The sequence below is a fragment of the Heteronotia binoei genome, chromosome 3 (assembly GCF_032191835.1).
Source record: "Heteronotia binoei isolate CCM8104 ecotype False Entrance Well chromosome 3, APGP_CSIRO_Hbin_v1, whole genome shotgun sequence".
In the NCBI taxonomy this organism is placed as follows: Eukaryota; Metazoa; Chordata; class Lepidosauria; order Squamata; family Gekkonidae; genus Heteronotia; species Heteronotia binoei.
The window spans coordinates 85,161,011-85,180,974 of record NC_083225.1 but is presented as its reverse complement, the minus strand read 5'-3'; the positions used below and the strand labels follow the sequence as shown (position 1 = coordinate 85,180,974).

Genomic DNA, 19,964 nt, shown 5'->3' with positions numbered 1-19,964 from the left:
CAGAGAGTGACCTTGCAACACAACTGGTTTATTATGCAGCCACTGTAACATTTGCCCAGGCCTAAACTAGAAAGTCAAACACAAAGCTAAACTGTCTGAGACAATTCCAATGAACTTCTGCTACTTACAGCAGGAGTAGGAGAGGGCGAGCTATATTTTATTAATTTAATTCACCTAGGAAGGAATGAGACAAGGCATCACCTGAGCTGGATTGTGCTCATTTGCAGTGTGATGTATAAGCATGGAGGATGGTGTAGGTTTGCCAGGTTGCCTGCCATGGCAACTTACCTCCCTCACCAGCTCTCCCTCGCCCATTAGTGCAATGAGAGTCAACGAGACAGGGGGAAGTAACATTGTGGATGTGGCAATGTCACTTCTGGTCACTGAATCTATGACACAATGTCATTGCTTCTGGATCTTCACTTGAAAATGACATCACTGTGTTGTGCAACACTCTCCCTCTCCATACCATGCCTCCAAATACTCCCAGGTGCAGGCCCAGCAACCATAAGATGATGGTATATTTTGCTTTGCTTCCCCTTTCAACAGCATCCCTCACTTAGGTGTGGCCTCAGCTTTGCTTTACCTCTCTATTCCTTCCCCTGATGCTGTAAAAATGTTGATATTTATTTGTTGTTTAAAAGTTTATATTACATGCAGCAAAGTGATACATAATAAAACCACAATCACAATGCATCTGTATTTATATATATCATGCTCTAAATAGGGCATCAGTCAACAATAGCAATTACAACCAATCATTAAAAGAAAGCAGTCTTGTGGCTCCTTAAAGAATAATTGATTAATTGTGGCACAACCTTTCATAAGTCACATTCACTGAGTCATAAAAGTTTATGCCACAATAAATTCATAAGTTGTTAATATGCCAAAAGACTCTTTTATTTATTATTTTGGCTGCTGCAAATTAACACAGCTACCCCTCTGAAATTTGTCTTTGTGGAAGCATGCAATCATTAAAACTATCACCAAATGTAAGAACCATCATTACATCAACACTCACTTTTATCATTAAACTTTTATATTCTCATCCAATGTAACAGTTTTCCTTCAAGTTTATTACTATAAGTATTTCATTGTAATATCTTTAGGAAAAAACTATATGTTATATAGTTCAAAACTGGTATTTGATGCAAGGAATTTGTGTAACAAATGTTTCTGATATCATCTGACATCATGGTTCCTAAAACAGCTTTCCATTAAAATTTGGGAAATAGTTAACCTTCATTTCCATTTTTTTGAATATTTTTATTCCACCACTAAAATCTTGCTTGAGGCAACTAACAAAACAATAAGTACAAAGTTAGCAATGAAGTTCAACAGTTAACAACAGTGCAATAAGTTTAATGGTAAAATTCTCATCAATAAAACTATTTCAGTGGTAAAACAATAAAACCAACAGCATAAAATATTTCACAGCAGAGGCATAAAATTTCAGGGTAAAGCAGCAGCATTAAAATACAAAAGAGAATGGAATATACATCTAGCTAAATGCATGGGTGGGGAAAAAAGTGTTCTAGTGTCTAAAAGCTAATAAAGTAGGCACCAAAACAGCACCTCTGTTGAGGAAGTCCTGTTGTCTGATATCTGTAGGCAAGGAAAGAGAGAACAGGGTGACACTATGGATGAAGGTACCGGTCTCAAGCAGTATTCCCTCTAAGTTGAGTTAATGTGAACTAGCTCACAGTTTTTTAGCCTTCAGCTCACAGATTTTTGTCTTAGCTCAGAAAAAATGGCCCCAGACCAAACTAATTTATGCAGTAGCTCACAACTTTAATGCCCATAGCTCATGAAGTAGAATTTTTGCTCACAAGACTCCACAGCTTGGTCCGAAGATGTTCAGACATTTGAATGCACCTGCACTTTGAATGTACCTGATAACAGACAGGCAGCCAGTGCAGGTATTTCAGTGCGTAATCAATATGATGCCTCTACCCAGCACACAACAGCAATCTGTCTGTTGCATCTTGGACCAGCTCATGTTTTTGGACTTCCTCTCAATGTATAATTCAGTACAATAATCTAATTTGAAACAAAATTTGAAATACCAAGAAATGGCTAGGAAGGCCAGTTTCTTGATACGTAAGATGGTAGCTAATGCAGACATCTGCCTTGGGATTCCTGAGGTTTATTTTATGGTATTTTATGGCATGCTTAGTAATTGTAGGACCTAGGGATCCCAATCCCCCGGTCCCAGCAGGGGATCCCTTGATTTGGGGAGGTCTCTCCCGCCGTCGGCCAGCTGGCCAGTGTGGGAAATCCCACCCCAAAATGATGTTTTCGACCGTTTCCGGTAAAACCAGAAGTGGCTGAAAAAACGGTAGTACTGCCCCAGAGCAGCCATTTGAGTGAGGAAGCACAAAAGACCACTCAAATGGCTGCTAGTAACTTGAGTGGTCCTTTTTGCTTCCCCTGGGGAAACAAAAAGAACCACTCAAATGGCTGCAAACCTTGATCACTGAGCAGGCTTGCAGCCAGTTTAGGCTAACAATTATCCCTTTTCAGGGATCATTTTTGCTCCTCCCCCCATTAGAAGGAGGGAGGAGCAGCAAAACTGGCCATGAAATGGCTGGCAGCCATTTGAGTGGTCTGTTTTCATCCCTCTGGTTACCACTCAAATGGCTGCCAGCCATTTCCTGTTTGGGCTACTTCTGCTTTTACCAGAAGTGGTCCAAAATTCCATTTGCATCCCCACCCACCTCCCAGAACATCCTCTCCAAAGGCCTCTACTGGAAAGGTAAGGGGACTCGGCAACCCTGGTGAGTGTGTGTGTGTGTGTGAGAGAGAAAGAGAGCAGCCAGCTACTGGGGAATGAGGAAATGATTGTATTCAGGAGAACTGTGCTGCTGAATTTTTATTTCCTTATATTAAGGAATGGGAAAGTCTCCTGGTCACACTCCCAAAATCTCCCAGCCAAACCCCCAAAGTCCCCAGGTATTTTCTTTCTTAGACTTGGCAACCCTTGTAGGACCGTATGTGATTGGCAAGAAGGGGAGAGATTTGGGGTCTGTTATTTTATTTTTGGTTTTAAACTGAAAAAGTTTAAACTATTATTGTAAGCAGCCTTGAACCACAAAAAAGATGGGATATAAATATTTTAATAAATGAGAAGATAAATGATGATATTCATTTTATAAATTCCTGAGTTAATCTCATTGCCTGACTATATATTACAACAGCTGGTGCAATATAGCAACTAACCTGTGGAAATAAGACCCTGAGCAAGTGGCTAACTGCACTACAGGAAACTGCACTACAGGAAACATATTTTTTACTTTTCCTTCATATCAATAAAATAAAGCAGTGAACTTGAACATTAGAAAAGTTGCTTCTAAAGGGGAGATATGATCACAAAATAGTTTTCTCTGTGTTTCTATTACTTTAGGTTGCGGTACGGCATGCCAAATCTTTGGAGCTGAGGATTGGTGGATCTGTAGCGGTTCCTAACATAGAGCTCAGTACAGTAAATATGAAAGATTCTTCATTTTTCTAATTTTAGATTTTTGAGATTTATAATGTTGGGTTTTTATGGGTTATGAGCTAGCCACTTCTAAAAACTTGCAAAAATGTCTGTTGCATAAGTTGGTTTGGTTTGGCTTCTCTAGTTTGACATTGGTTGTGTTGGGCTTACTATATTTGTTTGGGTTCTTTTGGGGCTCTGTGATTGGATGTTGGTTCTGTTGGGTTCATTTGGAGTCTTTTGGTCAGTGATTGCTGTTTTGTATTTGGCTGTTGGCCCTGGAGAAAGCATGGGATCTTTTCCCCCAGAGGAAACAGTGGGGAGGAATAGAATGGCTGAGGATGCCTTGTTGAGAAGTTCAAAGAACTGAATGCTTGCTCCAGTTTGCTTGAAACTTGAAAAAGGGGGGGATCTTTAGTGAGCAAGTATGACTAGGGTCCCTGCAGTTTGCTTGAAAAACATTAATCCCATTTCCCCGGAAAGAGTTCTTCATAGAGAATAATGGCCCAGAAAAAAATTACGATTTAAAAAATCCCAAATCCAACCAGAAATAGAATCAGAAACTAGAATAATGCAGAATGCCCATATGGATACACTTCCTGAAATCCAAATCCAAAACTTTCTGATTTTTTTTCAGGAGTATATCCCTAGTGTACATTTTTCATTCCCTAACACTGTTCCCAGTCTGCTCTAACTATGGAGCATGGGGATTACTTGAGTGGATCCCTCAATTCTGCAGGAGCTTCAGCTTATCAGTGGGTGGGAAACAGGGTGGGGCTTCAGAGGACATGGTCAGCAGTAACCCTCTGTCGCCCAGCACTGTGTTGGTGCCTTCCCCAGGTCCATTTGCTGTGGTTCCTTGGGCCATGGCCTCTGGATGGGATAGGGTGTGAGGGAAATGGGTGTGTGGATGGGGGACCTGTGCAGGGGTAGTGGTGTACTGCACTTGCTTTATACTGTGGTGTTCTTGCTGTGAGCACTGGCCTAGTGTCCTGCCATTGGGTTACAGCCTACTGCCTTGGTTGCTCTGGGGAAATATGCCTGAGGAAAAAACCTCATAATGCATCTTCTTTGGGGCACCTGTCATGGGGAGTAATCAGGTGCTCAGGGGTCTGGTGGTCCTCTGTGACTTATTATCCCCTCCTCTACTCTATCAATAAGCTGTGCTCCTGTATAGTATTGCTATTCCTCAAATGTGTGTTTAAGCTCTCATGGTGGTGTGAGCTTTTAAGTCTCACAGTAATTTGGCCAACTGATATAGCCCCGTTATGCATGACTTGGGCCAGTGTTTGCAGACCACAGTTTCTGTCAGCCTCCTTGAGGTACAAGAGGTGTAGTGACTGATGGGAGGGCTTGCTATTCTGGATTCCATGCGGTTCTATGGGTGATGCCACGTTTTTTTGCAAGCATTGCCTTAGAGCAGTTTGGGGGCTGAATCAGGCCCCCAGAGGGCTCCTGTCAGGCCCCTGAGCAACTGGCTGTCATCTACTTCCTTCTCTCTATATCTTGCTTCCTTCTTCATAATAGCTTGCTTTGCAAGACTTGCTCAATTGAACAGGAACTACAAAGCAAAACCTTTTTCTCTTCCATTGGCTGAGGCTCCTCCCGAGGGGAGGAATAGCTTGCTTTGCCAGGCTCTCTCAATTGCACAGCAGGGCTAAAGAGCCAAGCCTCCCTTCTCCTGGCTGAGGCTCCCCCCCCAGTCCCCTGGGAAAGGAAGGAAAGAGCCAGAGCTTCCTTTGCCCAGTTCCCTGGATCCCATGGGAGAAATACAAAGAAAGCACCTTTAAGTGCTAACGTTTTAAGCATGTTTTAAGTTTTTTTAAAACATATATTTGTGCTTGTCTGTGTTCTTCATAAAATTTATATCTCTGCTACCTAGTCTTAAATAAGTACACACATAGCCCGTCCAGGCATGGCTTGGGCCAACCTGACATGGCCTGGCCCAACAACATCTCATTTATATTAGATCCGGCCCTCATTACAAATGAGTTCGACACCCCTGCCTTAGAGTGTTCCAAGGCTGAGGTAGCTTAGGGAGCCTACTAACTTCCACTGCACATTTGGGCCCACACCTACCAACATTAGTGCAGGGGGTATTCTCTGGTGGGAAGCCTCAGACTTGCCATGCTGACATTTTGCAATGGTGTGGCTTGTAGAGGACACTCCTTTGGTGTATTTCTGAAATACACCAGCATAGCAGCTGGACAGCTTCCTGAATACTTTCAGCTCTTCTTCCCCTGCCCTCCCCCCCCCGGATTGCACTGTAGTAGAATGTAAATAATGGTAATTTATAGGGATTTTTTTGAACAGGAACATACAGGAACGCAGTTCCAGCTGGCTTGGCATCAGGGGTGTGGCTTAATATTAAAAAAAGCCCTGGTAACTAATAGTGGTTTAGTTATATAGTATGCTAAAATACTTTGATGGTTGACTTAAAGGGTAAGTTCAATAATGAGTTCAGTTCCATTATAGCAATAAAGATCTGTGTTTCCAGAGTGTCGGTGGGTTTTGTTATATTCCAGTATAAAAGATGTGTAACTATTGGAACCATCATAAATTATTATAATGAACTAAAAGTCTCTCTCTATTCAGATGCATGATCAGGAACTAAGATTCATAGATCGTACTATACATTTAATAGTAGAAGACAGAGCAGGGAGGGAGGTTAAAACGAAATAGCTAACTGTAAGAAAGAAATCACATAACTCCACAGAGATGTCTGTATAGAAAATAAAAGAGAGGTGAGATTTTGTATTTCTGTCCCATGGTGATTTGGATCGGTAGAAAATAGAAGGGGAGAGAAGGGACTGAAAAAAGAAGGGGTGTTTGTGAAAAAATACTGTGGTGCGGAATGAAGAGGTTGTGAATGGCCTGAGTTTCACCCTGACAAGACGTTTGCTCATAGAGAAGATGATGAAGTCTGTGAATCAAGGATCCCTTTATATGTGAAAGTCTATTTAAATTCAGATGAGGTCTTCCTTTAACTTGTGATTTTTATGTTCTGATGTGGGGGAGCTTAAAGCAGTTTTGATTTAATATTTTAGAGTCATCCCTGGATTCTCAAACCCAGAATAAGAATAGCTGGGTTGTTATTATATCCCCTTGGGGATGTCAGTGGTTTAATAACCAAGACATAGTTCAGTTATGTATTTTAATGCTGACAGTACCACTTCATTTAAAACTGCTGGAGACATGCTACAGTGAGTGAAGTAATTGGGGACTGTCATGTACTCTGCTTTGAGGATTTGGCCTGCCACTGTACATTACTTGCTCTGTAAAGATGTCAGTACAGCTGTTTGCTTATATTTGTTCCAAGTAATTTAAGTGTGCATTTCTTCTTCTTTTTAAAGGACTCCTTTGTCTTCCATGGTGTTTATGTTGGATCTACACAAAAAATTCCATTTTTGATTGAAAACAAAGGCAAGACACGTGCCAGGGTGACATTTGATTTATCCAATCATGATGACTTTACATTGCATTTTACTCTTCAGCCAGGTATTTTTCAAAATTTGTAATTAACGCCAAAATGTTTTCGTAAAATAAGAAAAGGGTTTTTGTAATGAAACTCTCTCTTTACAAAGGAATTTATAATATATATAAAATAATCCTATAAACAGTGATTACTAAAACTAAATGCTTTGAGAAAAACTCCTAAGATCTCAGAAAAACAGAGGATAATATTGGAAGAATTGCTGGCTTGTACGATTCAGTCTGAGTGTTTCACTCTTGCTGAAGGTATTTAAAGCTTGGGCATGGTGGGGCCATGAGTGCTTGGGTACAAGCCTAAGGGCTCTTGGCCTTTTGTTCTTAGGTCATTGCCTTGGCTGGGATGGACTAGTCTGTTAGATACCCACCCCCAATATTTTATGCACTTTATGTGTATATATATATATATATATATATATATATATATATATATCGGCTTGGCTTCGCGAACGAAGATTTAAGAAGGGTGCAATAGTCCACGTCTGCTGCAGGCTCGCTGGTGGCTGACAAGACCAATGTGGGACAGGCAGGTCCGGCCACAGTGGCTGCAGGGAAAAGTCTGATTTAGGATTGGTGCTGTAGCAGTGCGATTCTTCCTCAATCTCCTTTTGTCCTCAAGACCAGCTATGCGTGCGTTCTCAAAGGAAGAGACAGCCTGGTGGATGGTGTGTCTCCATGCTTTGCGATCTGAGGCTAGGTCAGACCACTGGTGATGGTTGATGCGACAGGTGCCAAGGGATTTCTTCAAGGAGTCCTTGTACCTCTTCTTTGGTGCCCCTCTATTTCGATGGCCGGTGGAGAGTTCGCCATACAGGGCAATCTTGGGAAGGCGGTGGTTTTCCATCCTAGAAATATGCCCTGCCCAGCGCAGCTGCATCTTCAGCAGCAGTGCCTCGATACTGGTAACCTCTGCCCGCTTGAGGACTTCAGTGTTGGTCACAAAGTCACTCCAGTGGATGTTGAGGATGGTGCGAAGGCAGCGCTGATGAAAGCGCTCGAGGAGTCGCAGGTGATGACGGTATAAAACCCACGATTCGGAGCCGTAGATGAGGGTTGTCATCACAACCGCTTTGTAAACATTGATCTTTGTGCCTTTTTTCAGATGCTTGTTGCTCCACACTCTTTTGTGCAGTCGGCCAAATGCACGGTTTGCCTTTGCCAGCCTGTTGTCAATCTCCTTATCGATCTTGGCATCTGAGGAGATGATGCACCCCAGGTAGCTGAACTGCTGGACTGTTTTCAGAACTGATTCACCCACAGTGATGCAGGGAGGGTGATAATCTTCCTGGGGTGCAGGCTGGTGGAGAACTTCTGTCTTCTTCAGACTAACTTCTAGGCCGAATAGCTTGGTAGCCTCTGCAAAGCAGGACGTCATATGCTGCAGAGCTGATACCGAGTGGGAGACGAGTGCAGCATCATCAGCAAACAGTAGCTCTCGGATGAGTTTTTCCATCGTCTTGGAGTGGGCCTTTAGTTGCCTCAGGTTGAACAGGCTGCCATCGGTGCGATAGCGGATGTAGACACCATCGTCATCATCTAGATCTACTGCGGCTCTTTGAAGCATCATGCTAAAGAAGATCGTAAAGAGAGTTGGTGCGAGAACGCAGCCTTGCTTTACACCTGTGCCTATTGGGAAGGGCTCCGAGAGGTCGTTGCAGTGTCTGACTTGGCCTCGCTGGTCTTCGTGTAGCTGGATGATCATGCTGAGGAACCTTGGGGGACATCCTAAACGTTCCAAGATTTGCCACAGGCCTTTCCTGCTAACGGTATCGAAGGCTTTGGCAAGGTCGACAAAAGTCACATACAGAGCCTTGTTCTGTTCCCTGCATTTCTCTTGGAGCTGCCTGAGAACAAATACCATGTCAGTGGTGCTCCTGTTAGCTCTGAAGCCGCACTGGCTCTCTGGGAGGAGTTCTTCTGCAATGGTGGGCACCAGTCTGTTCAGGAGTATTCTGGCAAGGATTTTGCCTGCGATGGAGAGCAGGGTTATCCCCCGGTAGTTGGAGCAGTCTGACTTTTCCCCTTTGTTCTTGTATAGGGTGATGATGATTGCATCGCGAAAGTCCTGTGGTAATTTGCCTTGTTCCCAGCAGGTGACAAGTACTTTGTGAAGTGAGCTATGTAGTACTGTGCCCCCATGCTTCCAGATCTCTGGTGGAATTCCATCAACTCCTGCTGCCTTGCCACTTTTCAGTTGCTTGATGGCTTTAACAGTCTCTTCTAGGGTGGGGATCTCATCCAACTCTGTTTTCACTGGTTGAAGTGGGGTGAGGTGGATTGCTGAATCTTGAACTACGCGGTTGGCACTGAAGAGAACCTGAAAATACTCTGACCACCGGTTCAGTATGGATGCCTTGTCTGTGAGGAGCACTTGGCCGTCTGCACTATGCAAGGGACTCTCAGCCTGATATGATGGACCATATACAGCCTTCAGGGCTTCGTAGAACCCTCTTAAATCACCAGTGTCTGCACACAGCTGGGTTCTCTCTGCAAGCTTGGTCCACCAATCGTTCTGAATGTCTCGAAGCTTGCGCTGGAGGTTGCTACATGCAGCGCGAAAGGTTGCTTTTTTCCCAGGACAGGAGGGCTGAGCAAGATGTGCTTGGTAGGCAGATCTCTTTTTCGCCAGTAAATCTTGGATCTCTTGATTGTTCTCATCAAACCAGTCCTTGTTCTTCCTTGTGGAGAACCCGAGGACTTCTTCAGAGATCTGCAGGATGGTAGTTTTTAGGTGTCCCCAGAGTGCTTCTGGAGAAGGGTCTGTGGGGCAACTGATGTCCTCAATTCTTGACTGGAGTTTTGCCCGGAAGGCAGCTTTAACTTCGGCTGACTGGAGACTGCCAACCTGAAACTTCCTCCGAGGGATACCTCCTCTCCTGGGTGTGGGTTTAAAGTGAAGACAGAGATTGCAGTGTACAAGACGATGATCCGTATGACATTCCACACTGGGCATTACTCGGGTGTGTAAGACATCTTGAAGGTCTCTCTGGCGCACCAGAATGTAGTCAATAAGGTGCCAGTGCTTGGACCGTGGGTGCATCCAGGTTGTCTTCAGACTGTTTTTCTGCTGGAAGATAGTGTTGGTGATGGTGAGCTGGTGCTCCATGCAGAATTCTAGCAGGAGGCGCCCGTTGTCATTGCAGTTGCCAATGCCGTGTTTGCCAAGTACTCCTTTCCAGGCCTCCGAGTCTTTACCTACTCTGGCATTGAAGTCGCCAAGGATGATCACCTCGTCCTCTGTAGGGGTCTTCCGTATGAGGTTGTGTAGATCAGCATAGAACTTGTTCTTTTCTGCAGGATCTGCTTGAGGGGTTGGGGCATACACACTGAAGAGTGTTGCATGCTGCTTGTTTTGAAGTGGGAGGCGCATGGACATGATGAGATCTGAGTGACCTGTTGGCAGGTTTTCGAGTTTGGAGGCAATGGAGTTCCTGACCATGAAGCCAACGCCAGAAAGGCGGCTCTCAGCCTTTGACTTACCCGACCAGTAGAGGGTATAGCCAGCACCGTGTTCTTGAAGACTACCTTCCTCAGGGAAACGGACCTCACTGAGAGCTGCTATGTCGATATTCAACCTGAGAAGTTCGTGGGCAACTAGAGCAGAGTGTCATTCAGGGCGACCACTGTCTACTGTGTCAAGCATGGTTCTGATGTTCCAACACGCAAGCTTTAGTCTTTGCACACTTTGTGAGGCAGGTGCATGCCTTTTCTTTGTTGTTATTTTTTGACCGCAAATAAGGATGCCCGTTGACCGCGGCTAGCCAACTGGGGTGGAGGAGACGAGCTTTGTTTAGGCCACCTTTTCTAGGCCCCTCTCCGTGTGGATCAAGCAGTGCTGTCCCTAGATAAGGCTGTTTGGTCGTTCAGGGTGCTGCCGAAAAATGCTTTCGTCTCCGGGTTAGCATCAGGCGACCAATACCCTGAACCGCCTACATGCAGGATTGGGACTGCGGCTTCCAGTGGCACCTTCCACCTGCCGTTTCGCCCCTTGCCCATCGCTGCAGGACTTGATGCGTTGTGGGTTGTGTATGTGGATATGCCCTTCAGGCCTGCGCAGAGGAATTTTTTAGGTGAAGCGCAGTGTGCGCGGTACTGGCTCCACCCTTTCACCTGGGGGTCATCTGCCATGGCCCAGTAAGCCGGGACGCCGGCAGCGAGTCCTCCAGGTGGTAGGTGTTACATTAACGAGCTCTATCTGCCCGGGTTTGGTGTTAGAGTTTTCCTTCTCTTAGGCTGGTGAGGTTGGTGGGCCCAGCCTGCCCATCCGGTTATACCTCCGGACAATTCGGTCGCACCATGACGTAGCAAACTCTGTGAAAAACGGGGGGGACCAGCGAGAAGGTGTTGCTACGGATGCAGTAATGCAGGAGAGGCCATTGCAGTGACCATCTGCCAGGCATAGCCAGACAGTGACATAAGAACATAAGAACATAAGAGAAGCCATGTTGGATCAGGCCAACGGCCCATGAAGTCCAACACTCTGTGTCACACAGTGGCAAAAAATGTTATATACACACATACACTGTGGCTAATAGCCACTGATGGACCTGTGCTCCATACACTGTGGCTAATAGCCACTGATGGACCTGTGCTCCATACACTGTGGCTAATAGCCACTGATGGACCTGTGCTCCATATTTTTATCTAAACCCCTCTTGAAGGTGGCTATACTTGTGGCCGCCACCACCTCCTGTGGCAGTGAATTCCACATGTTAATCACCCTTTGGGTGAAGAAGTACTTCCTTTTATCCGTCTTAACCTGTCTGCTCAGCAATTTCATCGAATGCCCACGAGTTCTTGTATTGTGAGAAAGGGAGAAAAGTACTTCTTTCTCTACTTTCTCCATTCCATGCATTATCTTGTAAACCTCTATCATGTCACCCCGCAGTCGACGTTTCTCCAAGCTAAAGAGTCCCAAGCGTTTCAACCTTTCTTCATAGGGAAAGTGCTCCAGCCCTTTAATCATTCTAGTTGCCCTTCTCTGCACCTTCTCTAAAGCTATAATATCCTTTTTGAGGTGCGGCGACCAGAACTGCACACAGTACTCCAAATGAGACCGCACCATCGATTTATACAGGGGCATTATGATACTGGCTGATTTGTTTTCAATTCCCTTCCTAATAATTCCCAGCATGGCATTGGCCTTTTTTATTGCAAACGCACACTGTCTTGACACTTTCAGTGAGTTATCTATCATGACCCCAAGATCTCTCTCTTGATCAGTCTCTGCCAGTTCACACCCCATCAACTTGTATTTGTAGCTGGGATTCTTAGCCCCAATGTGCATTACTTTGCACTTGGCCACATTGAACCGCATCTGCCACGTTGACGCCCACTCACCCAGCCTCAACAGATCCCTTTGGAGTTCCTCACAATCCTCTCTGGTTCTCACCACCCTGAACAATTTAGTGTCATCCGCAAACTTGGCCACTTCACTGCTCACTCCGAACTCTAAATCATTTATGAACAAGTTAAAAAGCATGGGACCCAGTACCGAGCCCTGCGGCACCCCACTGCTTACCGTCCTCCACTGCGAAGACTGCCCATTTATACTCACTCTCTGCTTCCTATTACTCAGCCAGTTTTTGATCCACAAGAGGACCTGTCCTTTTACTCCATGATTCTCAAGCTTTCTAAGGAGCCTTTGATGAGGAACTTTATCAAAAGCTTTCTGGAAGTCAAGGTAAACAACATCTATCGGGTCTCCTTTGTCCACATGTTTGTTCACCCCCTCAAAGAAATGCAACAGGTTAGTGAGGCAAGATCTTCCCTTGCAGAACCCATGCTGAGTCTTCCTCAATAACCCGTGTTCATCAATGTGCCTACTCATTCTGTCCTTGATAATGGTTTCTACCAACTTTCCCGGTATTGAAGTCAGACTGACTGGCCTGTAGTTTCCCGGATCTCCTCTGGAACCTTTTTTAAAGATGGGGGTGACATTTGCTACCTTCCAGTCCTCAGGAATGGAGGCAGATTTCAATGAAAGATTACAGATTTTTGTTAGAAGATCCACAAGTTCAACTTTGAGTTCCTTCAGAACTCTCGGATGTATGCCATCCGGACCCGGTGACTTATTAGTTTTTAATTTGTCTATCAGTTGTAGGACCTCCTCATTTGTCACCTCAATCTGACTCAGGTCTTTCAACACCCCTTCCAAAATTAGTGGTTCTGGGGCGGGCAAAAAGTTCTCGTCTTCTACAGTGAAGACGGAGGCAAAAAATTCATTTAGCTTTTCAGCCATTTCCCTATCCTCCTTCAGTAATCCTTTTACCCCATGGTCATCCAAGGGCCCCACTGCCTCCCTGGCTGGTTTCCTACTTCTAATATATTTGAAGAAAGTTTTATTGTTGGTCTTTATGTTTTTTGCAATATGCTCCTCATAGTCCCTTTTTGCCTGCCTGATCACAGTCTTGCATTTGATTTGCCACAGCCTGTGTTCCCTTTTACTAATCTCACTTGGACTGGTTTTCCACCGCTTAAAGGAGTCCTTCTTACCTTTTACAGCTTCCATTACTTTATTTGTTAACCACGCAGGCCTTTTCTTATGCCTGTTTGTGCCTTTCCTAACTTGTGGTATGTATTTTATCTGAGCTTCTAGGATTATAGTTTTAAATAGCGTCCAAGCTTTCTCAAGGGTTTTGACCGTATGTACCTTTCCTTTCAGTTTCTTCCTCACATGCCTCCTCATCTCAGTGTATTTACCCCTTTTAAAGTTAAACGTGGTTGTGGTGGTCTTTTTGGACAACTCCCTATTTATACAAACGGTGAAATCAATAACATTATGGTCACTGCTCCCAAGCGGCGCAATCACTTTTACATCTCTCACCAAGTCTTGGGCATTACTTAGGACCAAATCCAGGATCGCCCCACCCCTGGTAGGTTCTGAGACCATCTGCTCCATAGCACAGTCATTGAGAGCATCAAGAAACTCAATCTCTTTCTCTCGACCAGAACACATATTGACCCAATCAATCTGCGGGTAGTTAAAATCACCTATTACAACACAGTTTTTACGTTTAGCCGCTATCTTTAAGCCTTCCATCATATTATAATCGTCCTCTCTCTTTTGATTTGGTGGGCGATAACAAACTCCCATAGTTAAATTTCCTTTTGGGCCCTCTATTTCAACCCAAAGCATTTCTAAAAGTGAATCTAATTCTCTGATCTCAGCCTTACTGGACCGTATATCCTCTCTGACATACAGAGCCACCCCACCTCCAACCCTTCCCTCCCTATCCTTCCGATATAGCTTATATCCAGGAATCACCGTGTCCCACTGATTCTCCTCATTCCACCAAGTTTCTGAAATTCCCACAATGTCTATGTTTTCTCCCAGCACTAAACATTCCAATTCACCAATTTTACTTTGAACACTTCTAGCATTTGCATACAAACATCTATAATTTCCCAGGCGAGCTAGGCCCGCCACCTTCCTCCTGCCGCCTCGAGACACTGGCAGACAGTCCATATTGTTTGTCACCTTCACAGTGGACAACTCCGGTCCGTTACCCGGTAGAAAAATAGCAGCTAACCCTTCATCTCTTTGAGACGAGTCCTCCCGAACCAGAGACATTTCATCTCCTGTCGGCTTTCCCCCAAGATTTAGTTTAAAAACTGCTCTGCCACCTTTTTGATTTTAAGCGCCAGCAGCCTGGTTCCATCCGGGGACAAGTGGAGACCGTCTCTTTTGTACAGCTCCCGCTTGTTCCAGAAAGCATCCCAGTGCCTAACAAACTTAAACCCTTCCTCCTTACACCATCGTCTCATCCACACATTGAGACTTCTAATTTGTGCCTGTCTCTCCTGCCCTGCACGTGGAACAGGTAGCACTTCCGAGAAGGCTACCTTGGAGGTCCTGGCCTTAAGTCTCCCGCCTAGCAGCCTAAATTTTTCCTCCAGGACCTCACGACTGCATTTCCCCACATCGTTGGTGCCAACATGCACCACGACCACAGGCTCCTCCCCAGCACTGTCTATCAGTCTATCTACTACACGCGTAATGTCCGCTACCTTCGCACCAGGCAGGCAAGTCACCATACGGTCAGTACGCGGTTTCGCCACCCGGCTGTCTACTTGCCTAATGATCGAATCACCAACTACCAATACCCCCCCTCTCCCCCTGCTCAGGGATGGTTCCTTGGCGCGAAAGGATTCCCGCTCACCGACCGAAGAAGAGGTCCCTTCTGAGGGCGCATTCCCCTTATCCTCAGCACGGTGCCCTGTTCCCTCTCGACCCTCACGCTCTCTGGCAGCAACGGGGCTGCTACGTTCAGAGCGGGGCTCATCTAATACGCCCCCGAGAGTCTTCCCCAAGTGCCTAACTGACCGTCTCTGCTTCTCCAGGGCAGTCACCTCGGCCTCAAGGGTACGAACTCGTTCCCTGAGGACCAGGAGCTCCTTGCATCGAGCACACACCCAAGACTTCTGTCCTTTGGGCAGATAGTCATACATGTGACACTCAGTGCAAAACACTGGAAAGCCCCCAACCCCCTGCTGGCATTCTATCTTCATTGTATATATATATATATTAAAATATACAGTCCTCTTTAAATGCTGTTTAAGTGGCTCCCCTTCTGGCGGGTCAACTTACCTAAACTTACCTTATTGGGAACTTACCTTATTTGGAGAACAAGGAAGCCAGGGATCTGGGTTCCTGCTCCTTAGAGAGCCCCTAGGCGAAGAGCCACAGGCCAAGAGCCCTTTAGCTCTCGCCCTTCGGCTCGCGCCAAAGGCTCGCGCCTTTGGCAAGGCGCAGCTTAAAATGCAAAGAGGTGGAGCAGGGCACTCCTCAGCAATCACTCTCAATCAGCAGCAATCACTCTCAATCTCTTTCACCCTTAAGGCAGTCAACCAAACAAAGAGCAGTCAACCAAACAAAGAGCAGTTCCCCAGCTATCACACCTTAGAATTTTAGGCAGCCCCACAAACCTTAGAATGTAGTCCTTCAAAACTCAGAAATTCTCAGCAATTTCTCCAGCTGTCTCAGCTATCAGAGCTGCTCTGCTCTGCTCCTCCCAGACCTCTGTGAGATGTGCTCAGCCTTTGGCAAGGCGCAGCTTAAAATGCAAAGAGGTGGAGCAGGGCACTCCTCAGCAATCACTCTCAATCAGCAGCAATCACTCTCAATCTCTTTCACCCTTAAGGCAGTCAACCAAACAAAGAGCAGTCAACCAAACAAAGAGCAGTTCCCCAGCTATCACACCTTAGAATTTTAGGCAGCCCCACAAACCTTAGAATGTAGTCCTTCAAAACTCAGAAATTCTCAGCAATTTCTCCAGCTGTCTCAGCTATCAGAGCTGCTCTGCTCTGCTCCTCCCAGACCTCTGACCATGCGGCGTTCACTACACCGGGAAGGAGAGGCTATGTATTGCGCATACACTTTCCCTGGGGGGGTAGGATACCCAGAGGGATATATATATAGTTTTAGGTTCAGGTTTCTTTGATTTATATCCCGCCCTCCCCACCAAAGCAGGCTCAGGGCGGCTCACAGTTCATAATAAAACAACAATAAAAACATTTAAATTAGAACATTAAACTAAAACAATTTGATGCTAATTTCAGTACAGTTTAAAGATGGCATTCAATAGTCTTAACATCCATTCAGATCCCTTCAGTTAAATGCTAGCTGAAATAGCATCGTCTTGCAAGCCTTGCATTTGTTTAAATATACATTTGTTTACATTGCATTCTTGTACATTACTTTGGCTCCCTACTGATGAGAGAAGTGGAATAAAACATAGCAAATAAAACCAGAGTGACGGCCACCTTTCCTGTGCACTCCTGACCCTCACAAGAGAGAAGCACATCTTTCTACAATTAAGGGCTGAACTATAAGTTATATTTTTAGTGAGCCATATCCAGGTTTGCTGTACCTAACTTGTTTTAAAAATATATGTCATTTGACTCTAAGTAAAAATATGGGCCAAAATATTAGTTAAAATGCCATTTGTAGCTAAGCACAAGTGCAGTGCTCGCCTACATAGTATTAATATGAGTATATCTTTTAACTCTTATCTTGTAGCCTGCTGAAGCTTCCCAGTGAATGTAGCCATTAGCCTTGGGTTGTCCCAGCACTTCTGCCTGTTTTGTTAGCTAGTCCTTTGCATGTCTTCTGGACCCAATTCTACATTTCCAAGACAATGGTTTTGTAGTCTGTATAAGATTACACTGCAAATCTCATGTGGAATGGTCAGATTCCACAGAAATCCTTAAGTTTAATTTCCTGCAATAGCATTGCATTTATATATTTATTTATTTGAATTTAGACCACCCTCTTCTGCCAGGTAGGGCTCAAGGAGGTGTACAACATTAAAATTAATACAATATAATTGTAATGGAATTTAAAACTATAAAATCAGTAGCTGCTAAAAGATGGTGATAAAAATCCAGGAAAACCAACTGCTTGTGGGGGGCAGAGGTGAATGGAAGATAGGAGTGCCAGAGGATATAGCTGTTGTTGTCCTCAGCCAGTTGCCTGATGGAACATCTCTGTCTTATAAGCCCTGCGGAACTGTTTCACATCCTGCAGGGCTTGGATGTTATTTAGTAGAGAGTTACACCAGGTTGGAGCCAGGACAGAAAATGCCCTAGCTCTGGTTGAGGACAGCCGGATATCCCTCAGGCCAGGGATCAGTAGTAGGTTTTGGTCTACTGAGCATAACATTCTTCCAGGGCTATAGCGGGAGAAGCAGTCTCAAAGGTACATGATTCCCGGATTGTTAAGGGTCGATTTATATCCCGCCCTACCTCGGTGGGGTAGGGCGGGATATAAATAGAATAAAATAAATAAATAAATAAAAGGTCAGCACCAGAACCTTGAACCTGATCTGGTACTCCCCTGGAAGCCAATTAAGCTCATATAGTTTAGATTGAATGTGTGCTGTGCTCCGAGTCCCCGTAAGGATCCCATGCTGCTGCATTCTACGCCACTTGGAGTGTCTGGGTCAGTCTCAAGGGTAGGCCAATGTAGAGCAATTTACATCAATGCAGCCTGGAAGTGACCGCTGCATAGATTACAGCAGCTAGCTCCAGGCAAGACAGATGAGGGGCTAGTTGCCTGGCCTGGCACATTTGAAAAAAAATATCAGCCTGGCAACATTCATGACCTGGCCCTCCATTGATAAGGAGGCATCCAGGATCATGCCCAGTCTCTTGACAGTTAGCACTGGTCTCAAAGGAACATTTTCAAGAGCTGGGAGACCTGAATCCCCATGACCCAGCCACAGAATTTCCATCTTAGAAGGATTTAGTCTCAGCTGGCTCTGTTTTAGCCATCCCACCATGGCTCCCAGGCCCTCAGCCAAATTTGCTGGGGCTGTATCTGGCCCAGCTACCCATCACACAGATAGAGCAGGGTATCATCTGCGTACTGCCTCAGACTCCACACCAGCTGGGTGAGGGGGCACATATAGATGTTAAACAACATTGGGGAGAGAATGGCCCCCTGGAGAACCCCACACACTGGGGCTACCTAGATGATACCCTCTCACCCAGCACCACCCTTTGTCCCTGACCTTAGATAAAGGAGGTGAGCCACTTCAAGGCTATCCCTTCCCAAACTCCTATGTCGGTGAGATGGTGAGTCAGAAGATCATGGTTGACCATGTCAGATGCTGCTATGAGATCTAGTAATAATAGCAGCACTGAACCGCCTCAATCCAGCTGTCTGTGGAGCTTACCTGTGAGGATGACCAGAACCATCTCTGTATTATGGCCAGGTTGGAAGCTGGACTGGAATGGATCAACAAAGTCATGGTTGATTTTGATTTACCTAGTCTCTTTTTAGTTAAGAGGTTCCTAAAAATCTGGCTAGTTAGCACTTTTTGTCACCCCTGTGTTGGTTTTTGCTTACGCTTTCAGTGGAAACTCAGATTTGGTATTGCTGGGAGTCCTTGTACTGTGGTAGACCCACTGAAAACAAACCAGTCTTTGGACTGTGTGTTAGTTGCTTGGTTTGTGGTCATTTGAAACTGAATATATTTGTTAGGGTTGTCCTAATTCAGTGAATTAGTGATGGAAGGACCCTCAAATCTAGTCTAGTGTTTGAACTTTTTCCATATTTTGTTACAGTCAAGTGAAATTCACTTCAGAGTTGGTCACATTGTGATTTTAATATTTTAAAAACTGTTCCAAATTGCTTTCTGGAATATATTAGATTGTTATCAATAATTCTATAGTATAACATCTTTGTCTTTCTTCCTCTAGAGAGATGGCCTTGTACCATTGTCATTTTCCTTATCTTTCCCCCCAAAGGCCATTTTACTGTCCTGGAAATAACGAAATCCATTTATCCCCAGAATAGTCTGTTCTAGTTCAGATGAAGTTTTGTACTGAATATGTGATGCATACATCCTTTTGGTGTAACCAACTTCTGGACTTCTCTAGTGTAAATTTACTATGCATTTATTTTAGGAATTTGCATCAGAATATTTTCCACAGTGGCTTCATACAAACACTTTAACCTTTTTTTGACATAAGAGTAAAACCCAATTGATTTCATTATGGGGAGAAATTTTCATGTGCTTTTTAAACGCTTCCCAATACTGCATCGCACCACTATGTAGGAGCTTGTATCTTGGAAAGATGTTGAAATAATCTTGCAGTCAGTTCAACAGATAGCAAAAGCCAATTCTGACAGTTTTCACCATGACAGAAATGAACTGAATATGTGTATGTGAAACTATTTAATTTTAGTCTGTTAATCTAAATTATCCTGCAGCTATGGGCATCATAGCCACTACTACTGCTATAGAAGGCTTATAGATCCAGGTGGGCAGCCGTGTTGTCTTGAAGTAGTTGAACAAAGCAGGAGTCAGGTTGCACCTTAAAGACCAGCCAAGTTTTATTAAGAATGTAAGCTTTCGTGTGCTCTCTAAGCACACTTCATCAGATGAGGGGATCAGGTATTGTGGGTTTAAATACAAGCAGTTTGTTGATTAAGTATGCAGATTGATCACATGGTAAACCAAATGGTCAAACCACAAGTATGTGATCAGTC

The 19,964-nt window shown here is 44.7% G+C and overlaps 1 protein-coding gene across 1 annotated transcript in view; it reads left to right on the top strand.

Moving 5' to 3' along the window:
* The window catches only part of CFAP47 (cilia and flagella associated protein 47), a 536,960-nt gene that overhangs the window by 52,565 nt on the left and 464,431 nt on the right, over nucleotides 1-19,964 (top strand). The window contains exons 19-20 of the mRNA XM_060234105.1: nucleotides 3,404-3,481; nucleotides 6,832-6,976. Of these exons, the coding sequence (XP_060090088.1) occupies nucleotides 3,404-3,481; nucleotides 6,832-6,976 (223 nt within the window). The remainder of the gene's footprint in view (nucleotides 1-3,403; nucleotides 3,482-6,831; nucleotides 6,977-19,964) is intronic.